Source organism: Gracilinanus agilis, chromosome 2 (genome assembly GCF_016433145.1).
Source record: "Gracilinanus agilis isolate LMUSP501 chromosome 2, AgileGrace, whole genome shotgun sequence".
NCBI classification, from domain to species: Eukaryota; Metazoa; Chordata; class Mammalia; order Didelphimorphia; family Didelphidae; genus Gracilinanus; species Gracilinanus agilis.
In genome coordinates, this window is record NC_058131.1 from 705,524,161 (window position 1) to 705,546,045 (window position 21,885).

The 21,885-nt window shown below is 46.0% G+C and overlaps 1 protein-coding gene across 1 annotated transcript in view; it reads right to left on the reverse strand.

Moving 5' to 3' along the window:
• LOC123234419 (solute carrier family 22 member 15-like) overlaps positions 1–21,885 on the reverse strand; it is an 85,174-nt gene that overhangs the window by 20,592 nt on the left and 42,697 nt on the right. Inside the window, exons 5-8 of the mRNA XM_044660321.1 lie at positions 20,880–21,009; positions 17,247–17,468; positions 7,251–7,391; positions 5,274–5,359 (exon numbers count right to left, since the gene is read on the reverse strand). Coding sequence (XP_044516256.1) covers positions 5,274–5,359; positions 7,251–7,391; positions 17,247–17,468; positions 20,880–21,009 — 579 coding nt within the window. The remainder of the gene's footprint in view (positions 1–5,273; positions 5,360–7,250; positions 7,392–17,246; positions 17,469–20,879; positions 21,010–21,885) is intronic.

Below are 21,885 nucleotides of genomic sequence, written 5' to 3' on the forward strand. Positions count from 1 at the left end.
CTCTATCTACTGTGCTAGCTGGCTGCCTCCTAAATGTCCTCCCCAAAAGTAAAAAAGACAAGAAGTGGGTCACTTTTTCAGCAATAGAAAGTCAACTTATCTCATTCAACCAAACAGAACCACCATGGAACCAATGCCAGTGCACCAAAACTTTTTCCCAGTATGCACCAGTAGAGAGAGGCAAACCCCAATGGAACTGCCATCTTAGTGTTGTTTCTAGGGTCATTTTCAGATTTCTCGACCATTACATTTTAGTAATGACAATCTTGAAGCAAAGAATTGGGAAAATCAGGAGGAAATCACTTCAAGGTGCACAGAAAGGTGACCAATAAACTCAGTTTCTTCATCTGTAAAATGAGAAGAGGCGGCCTGAAAGCCACTAAGACCCTTTCGAGCTCCAGAAATATGATCGTGGGTCATCAGCCCTTTAAGAGCATCCAATCTCTTCTCCGCTGCACCGGTTCTAAGCTCGAGGACCCCCGTCCCATCCCTGCCTTCTCCGGTCTGCTTCACGAGATCACTCTGTCGATGAACATTTACCAACCCTCCTGTGCTAGGCGCCGAGAACACAAAGACAGAAATGAAGCAGGACAGACCCTCAGGTGCATCTCATCCAATTCCCTCATTTCAGAAACAGAGGACCGGAGAGGTCAGAAGCAGCAGAACCAGGATCTGCACTCAGGGCCTTTGACTCCTCACCCAAGACATTCATCACACCTGGGTTCCCCAGCTCTGACCCACGTCCATAGCCATATCGCAAGATTGAGAAAATGGAAATTCATTGACATTTGGCCCGTGAACAATAGCGTTATGGAGGGGCTGCTCGAAAAAAGGTCTTTGTGTTTGTTTTCCAAATCCTCCACATGTGAAAACAAAAGGGATTTTCCAACTCTTTCTCTATTTCAATGGATGGCCCTCTAGAGGGATCCCAAATTACTCTGACCGATCGCCACAGCCTCCGTGGTCATTGGCTCCTCCTGCCTCGTGACGGGACGTCCTCCGGTGCCTCGATTGCTCAGTCTGCCCATTCTGCTTCTGGGACATGCCAAATGGTTTCCCTTCAACATCACTCCCTAGTTGGGCTGCTTGGAAATTAGGAACCCTCCGAGATGGGCATAAAATGCCTTGAAAACGTGATGATTCCTTTAAGCCCATCGTGAGCCATTTTGTTTTTGTTTTGCTTTTTATCCCTCTCATCCCACATTCCTGGGAGCATTTTAGATTATCCTCCAGGAGACTCTTTTCCTTCTTAGAAAAAAAAGAAAGAAAGAAAGGAAAGCAGAGCCAGCCTTCAGCACTCCAGAACAACCGGGAGGTCATCGGTACAAGGAACAAACATTATATCATGGAGGGAAATGAGTCACCCGGCATCATGCTGAGAACTGAGTCACTTTCAGACTGACTCATACCTTTCTGGGCCAAGAAACAATTCAAGTCCAGCCCGATGGAAAATGACTCACAGCTCCCTCGGCAAGGTCCCTCGGCAGGAAAGCAGCTTCGCCCGGAGTGGGATTCCATCGCACTTGGCAGCTGCGCCCAGCGCCGATTGTCTTGCTGGGAATAACCGAAACACGAGTTTCTCCAGAGATGAAATAAGCTCAGATTCAAGGAAACCAGCGACTGGAGGCCCAGACCGGGGGGGGGGAGTATTCTGGGAGGGGGGCCCAGAGCTCCCCAAAAATGGAGCAGCTCCTGCCCTCTGGGAGCTTCTGCCATGACTCCGATGGACCTGAGAGCTCAGCTAGTCCAGACCCATTTTACAGATGAATAATGGGAGAGCCGAGGAGGGAGACAAAGGAGGAAGCAGCGGGGCTGGGAGTGGGATCCTTCTTCCACCCTTCCACGGTTCTCCCCCCTTCCCTCACTCTAGCTGGACCAATGAGCCAATTCGTCCCCATAACGGCTGGACACAACCGTCACTTAACCTCCCAGCTTCAGTTTTCTCATCTGCCAAAGGAGGACAGCAATAGCGCCTCCTTCACAAGTCTGTACATAGAGTGCCGGCTCTCGAGTCAGAAAGACTCCTCTTCCTGAGTTCGAATCTGGCCCCAGACATTTACTAGCTTTGTGACCCTGGGCAAGTCACTCAGCCCTGATGGCCTCAGTTTCCTCTTCTATAAAATGAATGGAATTAGGAAATGGCAAACCAATATCTTAGCTATGTGACCCTGAGCAAGTCGCTCAACCCTGATGGCCTCAGTTTCTTCTTCTGTAAAATGAGCTAGAAAGAAAATGGCAAACCCCTTTGGGTATCTTAGCTGTGTGACCTTGGGCAAGTCACTCAACCCTGATGACTTCAGTTTCCTCTTCTGTAAAATGAGTTGGAGAATAAAATGGCAAACCCCTTTGGTATCTTAGCCAAGAAAACCCAAAAAGGGGTCAAAAAGAATCAAACTAGACTGAAACCACTAACTTTAATAAACAGCTTTAGTTTAGTAACAACTCTAGTAAAAAGAGCTTCCTGAAACTTAAAGCGTCAGGCTCAGTTCTCGGCCCCGGGGTGGGGGTGGGGGGGCGAAGAGGGGGGTCTTTGCTTACGGACAGACACTGGATCGACTGTTTGTTGGCTCTCTCCGATCTCTGAAAGACCTTAAAAAGGGAATCTCAGAGGAAGTTCTGAGTGATCATCGCTGGGACGGCAGGAAATGTTGATGTTTCAAAAAAAGACATACCAGGGCAAGTAGCCAAAAAGGACCAAAGCTCAGAGATAAAGATACAACAAAAATCACACTTATCAGCAAGAAGCCACGCGTGGGGTGCCGTGAAGAGGCTTTGGAGTCAGGGAGCCAGGTTCAAATCCTGCTCGTGCTTCTACGTTAGCTGTGTGACCTCTAGGAGGTCCCTTCCATTCTAGGGAGCTCAGTTTCCTCGCCTGTACAGTGCGTACAGTCATAAGTAATAAATAATGAACTTCTAAGGAAGAGAAGCACAAATTTAGGACCACCTGGGACAGGAGAATTTGTCTACTCTAGTTCTCCTATTTTACAGATCAGGAAACTGAGGCACAGTCGGTCATTAGGGACAAAGCCCGGAATCTAACCCAGATCTGGTGCCAAATGCGGCTTCTCTGATGCAACAACGCTGCACATTCATGGGCTCATCCGAAAATGTGGATGTTGGCAAGACTCAGTCATGATCGTTAGGGCTCCAAAAGCATAAAGATCTTCTTTTTAAACCCTTACTTTGCGTCTTAGAATCAATACTGGGTAGGGTTCCAAAACGGAAGGGTCAGGGCGAGGCAATGGGGGTGAAGTGACTTGCCCAGGGTCACACAGCTGGGAAGTGTCTGAGGCCAGATTTGAACCCAGGACATCCCATCTCTAAGCCTGGCTCTCCATCCACTGAGCCACCCTGCTGCCCCCCAAAGGCATAAGTACTTTTTAAATGGATGCTTTGCAAAGCACTAAGAAAGGGAACACTTGAAAATTAGTTTTTTAAAAGGTGATTCATTAATTGACTCATTGAGCCTTTACTATGAGTCTGCTCTATGCCAGGCACCAAGATAGGCACGGAGGGGAGATGCAAAGACACACAAGGCACAGACTGTACTCTTCCATGGATGCCAGAATTTTTCAGTGAACAAAAATACCACAATATTCCTCCTAGGGGAGATGAGCCACTCCATAGGCTTAGGCAAGGCGAGTCTCGTTTTAAACCCCGCAGGGAGGCTGTCGTTTGTCCCTTCCTCCGATGAGGGAGCCTCTTTTCAGAGCCGGGTACAGCTAGGACAGAGGACAGGAGGACCTGGTTCTGGTTCTACTTCCGATGCTCAACCCTGGGCATCGCTTCACTTCTGTGGGCCTCGGTTTCCCCTTTTGAAAAATGAAGGGGGTTGGACCGGATGGCCTCTGAGGTCCCTTCTGGCAGCTCCATGGCGCTGTGGTGCCCCTTGGGGAGGTGAGACCCACCCAGAGGCGACCGCCGGGTAGGCTCAGGAGCTGAACAGAGCCTGATTGGACAAGCTCACACCGGCTGGACTCAAGAGCATCCTCAGCGCTGCGAAGAGATGAGAGGAGGACGAGGCTTCCTCAGCCACCAAAGGCCCTCAGCTTGCCAAGCCATAGCCTTGCCCACGCAGCCCACGCTCCTCCTCTTCCCTCGCTCCCAGCTCTCACGGGGTCTAGCTTAGTGCTGGGCACATGGCAGGCACCCAGGAAATGCTGGCTGAGGGAGAGAAAAGAGGAGGGAGAGAGGGAGAGACAGACAGACAGACAGAGACAGAAAGAGACAGAGAAAGAGAGAAAGACAGACAGCCAGAGACTGAGACCAAGACACGATAGAGAGACAGACACAGACACAGAGACAAACACAAATAGAGACAGAGACAGACAGAAAGAGAGAGAGAGAGAGAGAAAGGGAGAGAGCGAGCGAGCCTGGGAACGTGAGGGAAGAGATGGAGAGGAATGGATTAGGAAAGAGAAGAGGAAGGAACATGAGTGGGCGACAGGTAACGCGGCTAAGCTGCCCACATGAAAGAAGGCATAACAAGGAACTACAGAGAAGGTGAGGGGAAACAATATAAAAAATAATGACTGCCTGGATTCTTTTGGGTCAAGCAAGGAGATGCCAAAATGGAGTAGAAACTGCCAAGAATTTCCCTTCTAACAGCAATGTAGAGAGCGACCTATCGAGGAGCATTTTTTGAACCCTCACCTTCTATCTTAGTATCAGTTCTAAGAAGGGCTGAGCAAGGGGGGTTAAGTGACTTGCCCAAGGTCACACAGCTAGGAAGTGCCGGAGGTCATATTTGAATCCAGCATCTCTTGGCTCCAGGCCTGGCCCTCTGCCCACGGTCCTACCTAGCTGCCCCTCGACAAATACTTAGTGAGCACTTACAGTGGACCCTTTTCTGCCTTAGTATCAATATTGAGTCTAAGACAGAGGATAAGGGTTGAAAAAAAAAAAAGAATATAGGAGCTAATCTTCATTGGTTGAGGGAGTTTCCTCAGCCGGACTTTACTACCCCAGTGAAATCAAAGGTCTGCTTAAGAAAAAAAGACTCAAAGTTTGACCTGGGCATGCCGTCGGCGCTTAATAAATGCTTGCTGCCTGGCTCCATTCTAAAAGGGTCCTATTTCAAAGAAGGATGGAAGCCTGGGAGAAATGCCGGAATCCCTGGGAGTGACCCCCATCTCTGTTTTCTGGCTCCCTCCCCGAGTTCCTGGAGGACTTTTGGGGGGAGCGGGGTAGGGAGGAGGCCTGAGAATTGGGGGGGCAGACTCGGATTCTTCTCCGAGGCACAGGCTTTGCTCCATCCGATAACTGGCACTCACCGGAACGGTCACTCAAGAACACGGAGGAGATGCAGGTAAACCCTGCGAAAACGAGGAAAGCAGAGGCGGTTCTCCGTCTCCCCGCCCTAGAAGAGAAAGCAGCCAAGGTCAGACGTGGCAGATGGCACCCTTCACACGGCGGCGGCTGCCTTCATCTCCTCCAGTAAATAACGTCAGTGGATTCTTGGCCAAGGCTGCAGGGCTTGGCGGGGCCGAGGAAAGCCGTCCATCAAGCTCCGGCTCCTACTGTGTACCACCTGGGCAAGATGCAAATAACCTGGACCGACAGAGGATTCAAATCTTGCCCCAGAAGAACTGGGGAGAGACGCCCGCGGCAAACTGGCCGATGCTTCAAGCCTTCCAGGCTCTCCCTAAAAACCTGCTTCTGCTCTCAAGCTTAAAATGTTGTTACTGAGGGCCAGAGAGGAGACGCGGCCAGATGGAGAAGTGGACTCAGAGGGGGAGGACCTGGGTTCAGATTCTGCCTTCCCCGTGACTCTGGCCAAAGCACATAACTGTTCTAGCCTCGGTTTTCTCATCGGTGGCATCCTTTTCTTGCTTCCTGTTTCTACACCTCAATTTCCTCACCTGTCAAATCAGAAAATGGAACTAAATGATCTTTGGGATTCCCTTCTCCGTCTAAATGAAGTCAATGGAACAGACAGAGGCTGAATGCAAATTGAAATAGCCCATTCCTCGTTTTATTTCCTCTGTGAATTCTTCTCTATTATAGGCAATACGTGTCTAGTTTCACAACATGATAAACAGGGAAATATATATTATATGACATTATAAGATCAACCTCTATCCCATTACCTGCCTTCCTGGGGAGGTGGGGGAAAGAATGAGGCAGATTTTTGCACAGAGCTAATGTGAGAATTCTTTTCCTGGATCGGCATTTTATTATAATTTATTACATATGTATAATAAATCACATGAACGATTAGGTGACCTATTCTGTTGCATATAAAAGAAGGTAACAAAAGAATCTGGAATCAAGAATCTTCTAGAACCTGGGAAGAACTAGAAGTGGAGGGAGTTTGGGAGGATAGTTCAGTGCCAAGACCCTCGGGTTGGGGGTTGAAGGACCTTGATTTGAAGCCCAGACTTCCTAAATCTTGCTTCTTAAACAAGTCCCTGAACTCTCCTGCCTCAGTTTCCTTTGTTTGTAAAAGGACAGGGTTGGACCCGAAGAAGAAAGGATGGCCAAAATTGAGGCTGAAGAAAGAAGACTTATCATTTCAAAGACCAGAAAGCTTTCACCAGATCCCAAACAGACTGCTCCAAGGCTTTGGTCTGGAAATAATGTTTCTTCCCCATCCTTTTACCCAAGACAGCTTAAATGCTGTAAATGGAAGGAGTGGTCAATTTCCAAGAAGCTTAATTTCCCTAATTCCCAGAACTAACAAATACAACGGTGAGCCTGACACATTCCAGAAGAGGCAAGAAAGAGTATTCTGGAAACAATTTATCTTGTATGAAGGGGGGGAGGGAAGCATGCAGGGCATCTCTCCTCTTTTTTTCCTATTTATAATAGGAAGAAGGCAACACCAATAATAATGATGTGTGTTGCTTGGTTGTGATCAGCTCTTTTCATGACCCAATTGGGGGTTTTCTTGGCAGAGATACTGGAGTGGTTTGCCATTTCCTTCTCCGGCTCATTTTACAGATGAGGAAACTGAGGCAAACAAAGTTCAGTGATTTGCCCAGGGTCACACAGCTGGGAAGTGTCCAAGGTCACATTTGAACCAAGGACCTCCCATTTCCAAGCCTGGCTCTCTATCCACTGAGTCACCTAACCGCCCCAAAATCAATATTTCTCGAATGAACTTATTTAGATCATCCTTTGAACTTTTGAAAGGGAGTGGATTGCTTTGGAATAGCAAAACATTCTAACTTTCTCTGAAGGAGATTTCAAACAATTAAGCATTTTTGTCAAGCTCTGAGAGAAAACCGGTCCCTCCAAATAATACCTACCAGGGCTTCTCGATGAAGTATATACAGAGAGGGCATGCCGGGACTTCCGCCAGACCATACAGAGCCACGTTCAGGTACAGATTTCCTTTGAGTTCACCAGCATTCAGAGTAAGGCCATAGTAGACAAGGCTACACACGTACCTGAAAACATCCATTCATGTGAATATGGATTTAGTATTGGTTCACTATCAATTTAGAGTTAGTCCCACATTCCCCATTTTGAATCTGAAATACATTCTCTTTTTGTTATCAAATCACTCTGATGGATCACGCCGGGCTTACGGTCTACCAAGCCCTCCAGATCTTTTTCAGATGAATAGCTGTGTGTGAAAATAACTTTTTGGGTCCTTACAGGTGTCCCAGATTAAATTTTTTCCCCATGGTTCTATGATTCATGATGTCTCCTTCCTCTCTTCCCTCCCCTTTCCTGGAGCTGACAAGCAATTCACTGGGTTATACTTGCATTACTGGACTAAATTTTATCTTAGCATGAATCAGCCCAGCAATCTAGCCCGTTGAGGTCTTTTTGGACATCCAGAGTCTTGGCCAGCCCTTCCAACTTTTAGACATCTGAAAGGCTGGTCAATGTGTCATGAATGCCTTCATCCCAGGCTCTGACAAAATCTCTAGACAGCACCAGACCAGTGATGAGTCACCGCAGCTCTGTCCAAGCTGACACTGAACACTCTTTGGCCATGGCCATCCAACCAGTTCCAAACTCATCAAATCGTACCACCTTCTGGCCCACGTGGCTCCATCCTTTCCTCCAGCTTAGCATGAAAGGCTTTGGCCAATGCTTGAATAAATTCCACATCTGATCTCCTGGGTTAATAATATTATCAGAAAAGGAAACAAGGTGGACCCAACATGGTCCACCATGTTGATTCTTGGTCATGATCTCTTCTTGATTCTTGGTGACTCCTTTTTTTCCACTGGAGTTCACTGACCTTTCCTTTAACAATACACTGGCTCACCGGTCTGTCATCTGCAGGTTTGAGTTTCTTCCCTTTTTGGAAAATCAGGGCCGGTGCCCAGGTCCCATAGCGCAGGACATCGCCCCTTTCCTGGGGTCCTTGAAAGATCATCAACAGTTTCTCGTCAATCATGTCTTCTGGTTCTGGTAGCACCCAAGGCTGAAGCTCATCTGGGCTGGGGGCTTGAGCTTTTCAACTTTAATCATATAGTGCTGGCCACGTGTTGTTATCCGGCCCTTTTTTAGTTGTGTCTGACTCTTCATGACCCTATTTGGTATTTCTTGGCAAAGATACTAGAGCAGTTTGCCATTTCCTTCTCCAAATCATTTTACAGATGAGGAAACTGAGGCCAATAAGGTGAAGTGACTTGCCCACAGACATACAGTTTAGGCTACTGAAGTGGTTTGACATTTCCATCTCCAAATTTTACAGATAAGGAAACTGAGGCCAGGAGGGTGAAGTGATTTGCCCAGGTGACACAGTTGAGCCACTTAAGTGGTTTGCCATTTCCTTCTCCAGCTTTTGCAGATGAGGAAACTGAGGCTAACAGGACAAAGTGACTTGCCCGTGGTCACCCAGTTAGTAAATGTCTGAGGCTAGATTTGAACTCGGGAAGAGGAATATTCCTGCGTCCAGGCCTGGCGCTCTGTCCTCTGCACCACTTCCTGCCTTTGTCACACAGGAGGTATTTGATAAATATTGATTAGTTGATTGATTGTTTGGTGGATCAAGGGTAGTAGGTGCCCCCTTATTATTACCTACTTATCTTGGGTATCAGCTCTAGTCTTTCCAGGCCAAAGATTATTATACCTAGCAGAGAAGATGGAAGGCCATCATTCCCATCTTTCCAAAGCCACAAGGGTTGTCCTTTCTTGGATCTTCTTCTTTCCCTCCTTTATTTTTTTAACCCTTGATCTTTATCCTCGAATTTCCTTACCAATTCAAGCTCATTCTATCCATTAGCACTCCTGAAGTTATTCTTACAACCTGGGCAGTAGATAGCATGGCGAACTAGGAATGAGGAAGACTTGAATTCAAGCGCCACCTCAGACACTTACTAGCTCCGTGACCTTAGGTAAGTCACTTAACCGCTCTCAGCCTCAGTTTCCACATCTGTAAAGTAGGGATTATAGTACCTCCCTAAGGGTTAAATGAGATAGTATATCTAAAACCCTAAAGGGCTATCCAAATGTTAACTGTAATTATCATCATGCCCGGTGACACTTAATCTCTGGGAAACTCAGTTTCCATTTCTGTAAAGGGAGAAGAAGAATATACTGTTGAAGATGGTTCTTTGGAGACTCTGAAATGCTCTAACAATCTGAGCTATCATCATGTTTTCCTTCCCTTTGGTCTAGCCCGAGTCTCCCAGCATCCAGAGATCAGTGATGCTCAGCGCATTCCCGACACGGAAAGGAACAGAGAGTAAGGCAGAAGGGCAGTGAGAAGTCCCCGGAATGCATTAATAGCACAAAGAAATAGGACAGTAATGCCCTACTTAGCCAGAGCTCAGCACACAGCCTCTCCGAGCAGTCTCTAAGATGCCCAAACAGATACTGCAAAATACCAGGAACACAATGTAGGACAAAGGAGTCCTGGGCAAGGAATAAACAGACCCGGCTTCAAATCCCGATTCTCCCACGTGCTTACCCCTGAGACTCTGGGAAATTCACTCTACGCAGCCCTCTACCCAAGCCTCAGTTTCCTCATCTGTAAAATGAGGGAGGAGGACCAGGGGATTTCTAAGGTCTCTTGCTAGGATCCTGTGATAAATCCTTGCCTTGTCCTCTGAAAAGGGAACCTCATTCAGAGCCCGTTAACTCTGATTTTAAAAGCTAATCTAGCAAGCCTAGTTATATCATATAATGATAATATATTCTATATGATCAAGATCGGTTAGTTCGCTCCTCATCCTATAGGATGTTATTCCAGGGGGCCAATCAGCAGAGTTCAGGAGGATGCTGCTGGAGGCTGGAACATTGAAAACCGAAGAAATGACAGCTGGGAGTGAGGGAGGAGGCAGAGAAGGTATAAAAAGCCAAAGACAAGCCCAAAGCCCAGCAGCCTCTGATCATCTAGTCTGAGTGGGAATATCCCTATCTAATTCAATAGATCTTGAGGAAATCATTAAATTACAGGACTGAGGAATGATTGGATGAGTGAACATTTATTAAATACTTCCTATGTGCCATGCACTGTCCTAAACACTGGAGATGCACATTTTAAATGAGACAGTCCAACAGATCTGGCTTCAGATACTTCCTAGCTGTGTGACCCTGGGCAAGTCACTTATCTCCCATTGTCTAGTCCTCACCCACACACAATATTAAATTCTAAGATAGAAGGAAAGGGTCATTAAAAAATCAATGAGACCTTCCCTGGTCTCAAGGAACTCATTCAAAATGGAGGAGACAACTTATAAAGGAGAGCTGGTACAGGGTAGATGGCAAGGCTCAGGGTGCATCAGCAGGTCAATTGATAGTGCCCAAGGGTGTGGAGGTTACATCAGGAGGGCAACTGCTGGCACTGTGGAGTGCTAGACCCAGAGGCAGGAAGATCTGAGTTCAGGTCTGTCCTCAGGCACTAGCTGTGTGACCCTGGGCAATTCACTTGCCTCCGTTTGCCTCAGTTTGCTCAACTGTAAATTGGAGACAATAAGAGCCTCCACCTTGCAGGATTGTGAGATAATATTTGTAAACAGTGCTTGGCCTTAGATAGGCCCTCCGCAAATACCGATTCCCTTCCCTATTCCTATATCAATAGGGCAAATGACCTTAGAAAGTAGTCCAGGACAGATCAAGAAATAGAGACTGGCAAGATGGAATGATCTGCCCCTGGGCACACAATCGGTCAAGGGTCTAAACCAAGTCTCCATCCCAGATCTCTGGGCTCTTAACCCAAAGCTCTTTCTGCCACACCACAATAACAGTTCAGAGTCCTCCTTATAAACATCCATCGGCCTCCTGGAGGCAGCGAGGTGGGCTGCCTCTGGCCATGCCCTGCGCCTTTCTCTTTCCTGTCTGCGGATCTCTACGCCCCTGCTTTCTAGATGGTGTCCAGGCAACCAGGTGGAAGAACAATATAGTAACACACCATTGGGAGGAGCTGAGAGGCTCCAACAAGAGTTTATGCCAGAAAAACCAGGCAGGGTTGCATTTTCCAGATAACCTACTACACACACACACACACACACACACACACACACACACACACACCAGGCAGATCTCGTCACATTAGACACAGAAATTATTCAGCACTGATCTGGTTATCCCTTAAAAATCATTTAATATGGGAAAATGTTCATCACTAAAACAGGGAGGCAGAGGTCACCAAGTAGACCAAACAACCCCTTGGGGCCAAAAAGCTGATCCGTTAATACTCAAAGTGGGCAGAGTTATCATTTCCATTAGTAGACATTTATTCTCAAGATTATCCACAAATCCAAGGCTATCCATGGGCGTTACTTTAAATCCTCATAGACTTAGGCTAAGGGAAAGCTAGGAGACAGGCTGAAATGGTTCCTAAGAAAAGCTGAAGCCCCCTGGCACTCCTCCCTGTGCCATCAATCAGTGCCTTCAACTCTTTCTTCTTTCTCGATTCATAAAATCAGATTCACGCCCTCCTTTTTATGCCTAGATGCCCAAGCGAATGGGTTTATGCTAAAGTGCTGAGAGTATTTCTTTGAACACAGGAGAAGACCACAGCAAAATACTTTTGTAAAAGAAGTGCTACTTGCCAATGCCCGTGCCAAGTTGGCCCCCAAAGAAGGGAGGCTCCCAGACTTGATGGCAAGTGGATGCCAGGAAAGGTACCACCCAGGGCAAAGTGGCTGAACAAAGTAAGCTGAAATGGTGAATTTGGAAAACAACCAAAGGGAAGGACCTTTCCTTGTGACTGCTGTGGGATTTTCGGTGATGGGGCTCCTCTGCATTACTATAATACTACTCTCTAATTCTACTAGGCTAATCCACATTGCATATATGCAATTGCACACATAAAAATGGGGGCATCTAAGTGGTGCAATGGATAGAGAGCCCAACCCAGAGTTAGGAAGACCTAAGTTCAAATCTGGCCTCAAACACTTACTAGCCATGTGACCCTGGGCAAGTCACTTCATCCTATTGGCCTGTTTCCTCATCTGTGAAAAGATCTGGAGAAGGAAACGGAAAACCATTCCAGTATCTTTGCCCAGGAAACCCCAAATGGGGTCCCAAAGAGTCAGATGTGCCTGAATAACAATAACAATAAGACAATAATGTAAATCTAAAGAGCTTTAAAATGAAAAGAATCACAGTTGGTCAGGAACTTCCCAAGAATCTCCATCAAGCCCAGATATCATAAAGAAGAGGGGGCAGGTAGGGAGCTCAGAGGATTGAGAGCCAGGCCTCAAGATGGGAAGTTCTGGGTTCAAATCTTGCCTTAGAAACTTTCTATCTGTGTAACCCTGGGCAAATCACTTAATCCCCGTTGCCCAGGCTTTACCACCCTTCTGCCTTGGAACCAATACACAGCATTGATTCCAAGATGAAAGGTAAAAGTTAAAAAAAAAAAAGAAAAAGAAAATTTAAAAAGGGAATAAAGAAAAAGAAAAAACAGTAGCATAGGGATGGGGAGAGGAGGGTCAGACATCTCTAGTTATTCTCCCTTTCCTTTTCCTTCTCCCTCTCTCTCTCCTCCCCCCAAGGCTGCCAGAAGCAGACCAGTTAGTATCTCCTTGATCTGTCTTCATTAGAGGTTCTGTGTTTGCTTCCACAATACATTTCCTCATCATTCATATCCATTCATTCATTCAGCAATGGGGCAGGCAATGCCGAGGCTATCAATAGGGTCCCTGTCCTACAGGAACTTACAATCTAACAGAGTCCTTGCTGGTAAATAACAAGGGTTTTGAATTTCTGCAACTGGGTTGACATTCCAGGGGATCGTGGGCTTTGGAAGTGGAAGGGAACCTTTTCAGCCCAAACTCTTCATTTTACTGAAGCCTAGGAAAGAGACTTGATTTACCCAAGGATCACATAGCTAGGAAAATCACCAGAAGCTGGGATTTAAAGCCAGGTCCTTTGGGTCCCAATCTCCAGGTCTTCATTTGCTTCCTTCACATTTGTCCTAGAAGGAAGCATTTCTGTTTCACAGGGGGAATAAGAGGGAGCCATTCTCAAAAAAATGTTTTCAGTATTAGCACTTTAACCCATGAATGGAATCTGGCTTAAGTTTATAAGCTATTATTCTTCACAATTCAATACAAAACTACCTGTTGAATGAATGAATGAAATATTTACTTAGTTACTTGGTTCACTTGGCAGTGGACATTCACTTGGTTACTAAGCCTGGGGAACTGCAGAACCTCCCACAAAAGAAGCCATCAAAGGCTTGAATGGACCAGCTGCCCATTGTGGTTCCCCTCTTGGATTTTAGCCCCTGTTCTGGCATTAGCTATAACATGGCAATTTGTACATAGTAGGCACTTAATGATTTTTTCACTTCAATTGAAAAAGCATCGATTAAACTCCTAACTATATATAAAATTCTATGTAATATGCTGAGAGATAATGACAAAAATAAAACTGGAGCTACCCTCAAGGAGCTTACATTGGATGGGGGTTGGAGTAGACACATCCTGGCTGTGCTCAAGGAAACTCTCTTTGACTATAAATTGCAGAGCAGCTGTCAACGTACATGGGCAGAGAGAATTTCCTTACCCCGGAGCCCCTTCTATCAATGAAATCAGAGGAAAGGAACTATAGACACGCACCTCCAACTGCGTCGCAGACATCTCCAGTTGGATGTCTTGAAGGCATCTCAAACTCAATTGGACCCAAACAAAACTCATTGTCTTTTCCCCCAACTCTCTCCCTTCCTGAACTCGCTTATGACTGTCAAGGGTGCCATCACCCTCCCAGTCACTTCGGGGCTGAAACTTTGATGTCATCCTTGACTCTTCATATTTCTAACCTACCGTCAAATCTTGTCATTACTCCCTTCGTGACATCCCTCGTATGCACCCCTTCTCTTTGCTCACCCAACCACAATCCTAGCTCAGGTCCTCATCACCTCCTATTATAATGCCCTTCTTATTGGCCTTTCTGCCTCCAGACTCTTCCCTCTCTAATCCATTCTCCACTCAGCTGCTAAGATGAATTTTCTAAAGCACAAAATCTTTAGACATGTAACTCTTCTGCTCAGTAAGCTCCAGTGGCTTCCTGGTACCTCCAGGATTAAACATGGCACTTCAAGCCCTTCTCAACCTAGTCCCTTCCTGCCTTTCCAGTTTTCTAATTTTCGACTCCCTCTACACACAGTAGAATCCAAGTCCTTGATGTTCCCCATCTCTAACCATACAGGCTCTCCCCCACGCTGGGAATGTTCTCCTTTATCACCTCTGCTTCTTCATTTCCCTGGATTCTTTCAAGCTCTAGCTCAAAGTCCAACTGCTACAGGAGGCCTTTCCCAGGGCCCCAGGTGCTAATGACTTCTCTTTTCAGATTACCTCCAATCAACTCAGTATATATATATTAATGATTAAAATACTGAATAATTAAATAGCTATGTATATAGGTTTAAACCCTTACCTTCTGTCTTACAATTGATACTAAGTATTGGTTCCAAGGGAGAAGAGTGATAAGAGCTAGGCCATTGAGGTTAATTTTTTCCCAGGGTCACACAGTGAGGAAGTATCTGAGGTGTTGTATTTGGGAAGCTGTAAGATGACAGGAACCTGTAGCAGTCAAATCTCCCTAATCCTTTTGTCTATGAAGGGACACACACACCCACAAGCAGGCTTGACTGAAGGGAGGGGCAGGATCTTGCTGAATGCTCCTTCAATTGCCCTCTCCCACTAAGCAGTTGGAAAGTTGGTTACTGTATGATAATGGTGGACAGACTTGTTAACTACAGGGCCAAGACAGTAAGTTAGGAAAGGCTAAACTCCTAAAGATGATAACTTTCTCTAAATTATTTCCCCACAGGATAGTATTGGAGAAACTTTATGTCTTAGAAGCTCCCAGGCACAGAGGTTAGGATTTACTTCAGGGCTACAAAGTAGGAAGAACTCGACTTGAGGAGGTTGTGAGTATATCCCAAAATATATAACTAGGCACTGCTCCCAATTGATAAAAGGTTTAATGATAACATGGGAAAGGGAAGGATGGGAGATGGATAAGGATAGATAAGGTCAGGGAAACCCTCAAACAGTGGTGTCAAAGCAGCCCCTCCCCCCAAAGGGGGATTGGTATCCTGAAAGGCTGATCTGCTCTCTAACCCTATAAATATTCTTCTTCTATATCAAGATAACTAAAGTAAGGTAGACTGTGATGTTGTTGAATGTCTAACCAAAGTCAAGCAGCTAGGCAGTTAGGAAATGAATGGCTCTGCTCAGATCCAAAACCCAAGCCCCACGACCAACCCAGGACTCAAGACCAGCAAGCAGAGTGACCTGCCTCCTCATCCCAGGGCTCCAACTGCCTTTAACTGCCCCCTCTTTCAGAATTCTCGGGTGGCCCTATGGAATTCTGAGCTATAGTCTGAACCCCCCCCCCCCCCCGCAGCTTGAATCCCTCTCTGCAATATAAATCTCATGAAGGCCAGAAATGAACCCAGACCCTCCTAACTCTACGTCAGGCTCTCCATCCAATGAGCCACCTAGCTGCCCCTAAAGCCCATCTTTTTAACATTGATATTCTTGGGGGCAGCTGGGTAGCTCAGTGGATTGAGAGCCAAGCCTAGAGAGGGGAGGTCCTAGGTTCAATTCTGGCCTCAGACATTTCCCAGCTGCATGACCCTGGGCAAGTCACTTGACCCCCATTGCCTACCCTTACCACTGACTTGGAGCCAATACACAGTATTGACTCCAAGATGGAAGGTAAGGGTTTAAAAAAAATTGATATTCTTGGGGATGTTGTAGGGCAATGAATCAATAGCATGCACTGAGGTTCTTTATGGACACCTAGCTCTGAATCCATTGAAATCTCTGAAAGTGAACTCTCCTTTAATTGTCACACACACACACACACACACACACACACACACACACACACACACACACCACATACACTACAGTCTTGATCATTAGTCCCACCTCGGTCAATGTGTTTTCCAAGCTTGGATGGTGTTGGGAGTCTAAAGTCATGGGTCATTGGCAAGTGCCTGTCACATTGTAGGACTTAATAAAGACCTCTTAATTGGTGGATTGATGGTGTCTTGGGGTGGGAGTGGGAGGTCTTGCTAGGACGTGTGCCTTCCCTGATGCCCATGACCTAGCTGGAGATCCCTGCTGATTAAGGTAAGTCCGTGTATCGCCAACTGTACCAACTGCTTTGGAGTGATGGAACAAGAGCTCCAAGGCCAAGCATTCACTTATGTCTCCACTCAAAATAGTCACAGCCTTGAAAGGAGGCCAGAGAGCTGTAGGCTTGTTTACGTCCCTAAAGAGAGCAGCGAAAAATCTCTGAGCAAAGCAGGTTACTATAAAAAGTACGAAAAGAAGAGCCAGAGCCTCTGTGGGAAAGTGGGACAAAGCTAGAAGCTTCCTCTCTGAACCTACATCTGACAAAGAAGATGAGCAGAGATGTCGGTAGAATGCAAGCTCCCTGTGGGCAAGGAAGCATGGAGTGATGGACAAAAGCAAGGCTTTGAATTCAGGAAACCCAGGTGCAAGTCATGCCATTAAGCCATGTTAGCTATCTGCCTTTGGACCAATCGCATCATCTCTTAGTGCCTTAGGAAACTCTCCAAGAATATCAATTTCAGAGGAGTTGCTGTACTGCATCATTGGAGGATGTCTCCATACCAGGAGTTTCCTATAGCCAGGAAATCATGGGATTGAAAAAAAGAAGTCTTCATTGATGCTAGAAACAATCAGCCAAAAGGATCACTGGGTTTTTTTTTTCCCCCTCCAAGGGATCACTTTTTATTTGAGACTCTTTTTCTAAAGGAGTGTCCGAAAGGCAGGTCCTTGGCCCATTTTCCAAGCTTGGCCAAGCCAGCTCCTCTTAGTCAAGCCCATGGCCCTCATCTCCTCACTTACCAAATGTACATCAGGATGACTGTCCGCCAGCGAAGGACGGGGTGTGTGACCAGGTTCAGAACTCCAGGTGCTGAGTCTTGGATTTTCCCTGCCCCTCCAAGTGGTTTCAATTTTATCTTTAACCTCTCTTTGCCATTAGCACAGGCTATGTACTGCATTATGGCCTCGGCTTTTTCCACAGCCCCTTGGGAATGCAGCCACCTCGGTGATTCAGGGAGCAGGCTGCCAAAAAAATGGGACAAGACCATGAAAACTCATTCCAGCCACCAGACACAATATCCTCAGAGCCTCCCTCTTCTCCTTCACAAATCAGTTAGAGGCATAAGCTTATAAGGTCATCGTGCCTGCATTTTCAGACTTGGGGAACAGAGGGAGGGAGGGCTCAGCTGGCTTCCAGAGCCAAGAGAATAATCAGCTATTTCCGATTTCAAGGCAGTGCTAAGCAACGGCAGTAGCCTGTCTGTACCACTGTTTCCAAATCAAGCCAGTCTTCAAGGACGCTCTTCCTTTCTGCTCTGTCATGGGAAAACAAACAGGCACCCATGCCATGCGGGGTCAGTGCCGAATCTGGAAACCCAGCAACAAGATACAAAGAGGACCCTGCCTGGTAACCCCAGGAAGTTTCCATGGCTGAGCCCCTCCAGGGCCATCCATAAACAATGCGGCTCTGTCTGGCCCAATGATGATGAAAAGGAGTCTTAGTTTGGGAGTCTGAGTTTTATGACTACGGGATAATAGCTTTAAAGAAGGAAGACACTTCCCAGTTATCTTGTCCATCGATCAATCGATAAACATTTAGTAAGCACCTAATCACTGGGCTACCCTTTTTGTTTGACCCCAGAGGAAACTGAGATCCAAGGTCACACAGGCGATAAGCAAGAGGCATCATTCGAAGCTAGGCTCTCTAATTCTAGAGCTAGTATGTTTTCCCTCATTCTTGATTTTTTTTAACCCTTACCTTTCATATTAGAATCAATACTATATATTGGTTTCAAAGCAGAAGAGGGGTAAGGGATCATCAATGGGGATTAAGTGACTTGCCCAGGGTCACGCAAACTAGGAAGCATCTGAGGCCAGATACGAACCAATGCTCAATCTACTAAGCCACACCTAGTTGCCTCCTGCTTTCCCTCATTCTTGAAGTTCCCTGAGAGCTGGGATCAAGTCTTGTGTTATCTTTGTAGCCTTATAGGAGCTTACTCATCAGCAAAAAGACCTGGGGAGCCCTCCAACATGGAACTCCAAATAGGAAGGGTATCCTGGCAAAGTGTATGGTTAGCTGGACTTGGAGTCAGGAAAACCTGAGTTCAAGAGTTCCCACTGTCACAGGCTTTGTGACTCTAGCAAAGCCACTTGACCTTTCACTGGCTGAGGTGACTCCAAGACCATTGGTGGAAGGAGTTTGCTCACCAGGAGTTCTCTACATCAATTACATTAAAGGTCCAGTTGGGAAAAAAATAACAAAATCAAATGGAAACTCCCTCTAACCCCCTAAATAGCAATCTTCATCTAATGATGCCCAGGGAGGCAGCATAACATCTCTGCTACTTCCTCACTAGGGTAAGTCATGTTAAGTGTCTTCATCTATAAATAGGAGGGTTGGGCTAGATGACTCTCTCATTAAGCTTCAATCACTCCTTATTGGCTGATTACTTCCCTACCACCTACAAGTGTGTCCCATGTCCTCCAACCTCAAAAGGACCATCACTTGATCCTCTGTCCCTTTTAATGATCAGTTTGTATCTCTCCTCTCTTTGGTGGCTAAACTCTTGAGAACATCCTCCACAATGATGCTTCCACTTCTCTGACTCTTTTGAACTCTCTGAACTCTGGTTTCTGATGTTGACATTCAATTGAAACAGCTTTCTCCAATTATGAATGATCTCTTAATTAACCAGTCTAATGACCTTTTCTCCGTGTTCATCCTTCTTGACCTGTCTGCAGCTTCTGACCTTATTAATCACTCTCTTCTCCTTGATACTGTCTTTTCTTTGGGATTCCATGGTACTGTTGTCTCCAGGTTCTCCTCCAATCAGTCAAACCTCTCCTCAGTCTTACCCATGAACTGGGGTTATACATTGTGCCTAATGCTCTGTCCTGGACCCAACCCTCCCCTTCCCTCTCCTCTCCTCTTCTCTCTTCCCTTCTCTTCTCTTCTACTCTCTTCTCCTTTCTTCTCGTCTCTTCTCCCCCGTGCTAATTCCCTTGGGGATCTCCTCAACACCCATAGATTCAATGAACATTTCTATACTAGTGATAGCCATATCTACTGATCCAGCTTCATTTGATCTCCAGGCTCTTATCACCCTCTAAGACACATAGAACTGAATGTCACAAAGACATTTTAAACTCAACATATCCAAAACTGAATTCATTGCCTTTCCTGCAAAGCTATCCTCTCTTTCTAATTTTCCTGTCACTGCCAAGGGTACCACCTACCATCTTCCTAGCCACCCAGACTCAAAATCTAGGTATCATCCATCCTTAACACCTCATTACTTCTTCCCTCTCACATCCAATCTGTTTCTAGGTACTGCTGATTCTGTCTTCATAGCATCTCTCATACATGCCACTCTTCTCTCCAAGGCCACTGTCCTGGTCCAGGTCCTTATCACCTGATTCCTGGATGATTACAATAGCCTACTGATTGGTCTCCCTGCCCCAAGCTTCTCTCTACCTCCTCCCTTCAACCATCCAATTGATCTTCCTAAAGTTTCGGTTTGTCTATGTCACTCCCTGGTCAATAAATTTTTGAGACTCTGTATTGCCTCCAGGATCATACATAAATCCCTTCTTCTTGGCATCTAAAGCCCTTTAAAACTGCACTCCTACTTTTCTAGTCTTTTATGCCTTATTTATTTATTCTCACATATTATTCAGTCCAGTGACACTGGCCTCCTTGCTATTCCTCCCCTAGGATGCTCCATCTCCTGACCAGGAATTTTCACTGGCTGTTCCACATGCCAAGAATGTCCCCCATGCTCATCTTCACCTCCTGGCTTCCTCGAATCCCAGATAAAATCTCACCTTCTCTGGGAAGCCTTTCCTGATCTCTCTTAATGATAGTTCCTTTCCTCCAATTACTTCCTGTCTCTAGTTTATCCCATCTATAGCTTCCTTGTGTATTGCTATTTGCTTGTCTATCTCCTTCATTAAACCATAAGCTCCTTGAGGACAGGGACTGGTTTTTGCCTTTCTTTTGACCTCCCAATGCTTACCACAGTGGTTGGCACATAGTAGGAGAAGGGAACAAGTATTTACTATACACCTACTATGTGCCAGGTGCTGAGCTAAGCACTTTAACACATTTATCTCATTCAGTCCAGGAAGGTACTGTTGACTGATTAAACTTTGTCTTTTCCCCTGGTGTCGAGCACATAGTAGGTACATAATAAATGTTTGCTGAATTAAAATGAACAGTGGCCTTGGATGCTTTATCCCAAAGGGATCAGTATCCTGGACATTCCAAGAATCTTGAAACAATGAGACAGTTATTTGTGGCTGAGGGGGCCAGCTTGCTCCCTATGCATAAATCATCCATATATCTTCCATTTTAAAAACAAAAGAATCAAGAATAAGAGGACATATGGCTATACTTTGACTTCTTCTGTGAAAACCCTTCCAACAACTTACTAGGAAAGGAGAAAGAAGAAAGCCCCAGGAGAATTCGAGACAAAGACCAAGGTGCGCCAGTCCCTGATGTAGTACCCGAGCACAGCATAGAATGCGATGCCAACCGCGAAAGTCATGTTGGTCAACGAACCTGAAAAAGAAATAAAATTAAAACAGTGAATCCCAAACTCATTTTAAAATCCTGGGGGAAAGCTCCACGAAGAGGCAGGAAGACCTTGGTATGGAAAAAAAAAACAAACGAACTGGGCCCACAGTAGATGCCCATCGACTGGAGAATGGTGGTACAAATTTCAGTGCATGCACCTAATAGAACACTGAGGTACTTTATGAGTGACACAACATAAAGCGATGGACCAGACAACCTTTGCTGCCCCTCCCAGGACTAAATCTGTGATCTCTGAATTCAGAGAAGTGTGAGAAGGTCTGTAGGAACTGATGGAGAGGAAAGTAATCAGAACCAGGAGAAAGATCTGTCTAGGCAGTGACCACACTAAAAAAGTAAGACTACAGAGCATGCAAAGTGTGCAGAACAGTAAGGAACAGTCTCAGCACAAGGAAGCAGACACCCTTCCTTCATCTGGGCAATAGCGGCTCTGTTATCCTGAACTCATCCCCCAAATTCTCAGCAGTACGGGGAGGACTCTAAGAATGAGAACAATTGCTGATTTGTGTCACTAAAGAAAGATTCTTTGCCAGGATTTCAACAGACCAATGAAATCAAAGGTCTGATTAAAAAAGGATCAAGAATTGGCTTCATACTAATGAAATCATAATGAAGTTTTTTGGCCAGCAGCCAGAGACAGCAGATGCAGAATGTTGGGGGTGGGGAAGGGAGAGAGAGATGACAGGAGGGAGGGAGACAGGGAGGGAGACAGACAGAAAACAGATAGAGACAGAGAGAGAGGTAAGGAGGAAGGGAGAGAGAGAGAGAGTGAGAGAGAGAGAGAGAGAGAGAGAGAGAGAGAGAAGAGAAGAGAAGAGAAGAGAAGAGAAGAGAAGAGGAGAG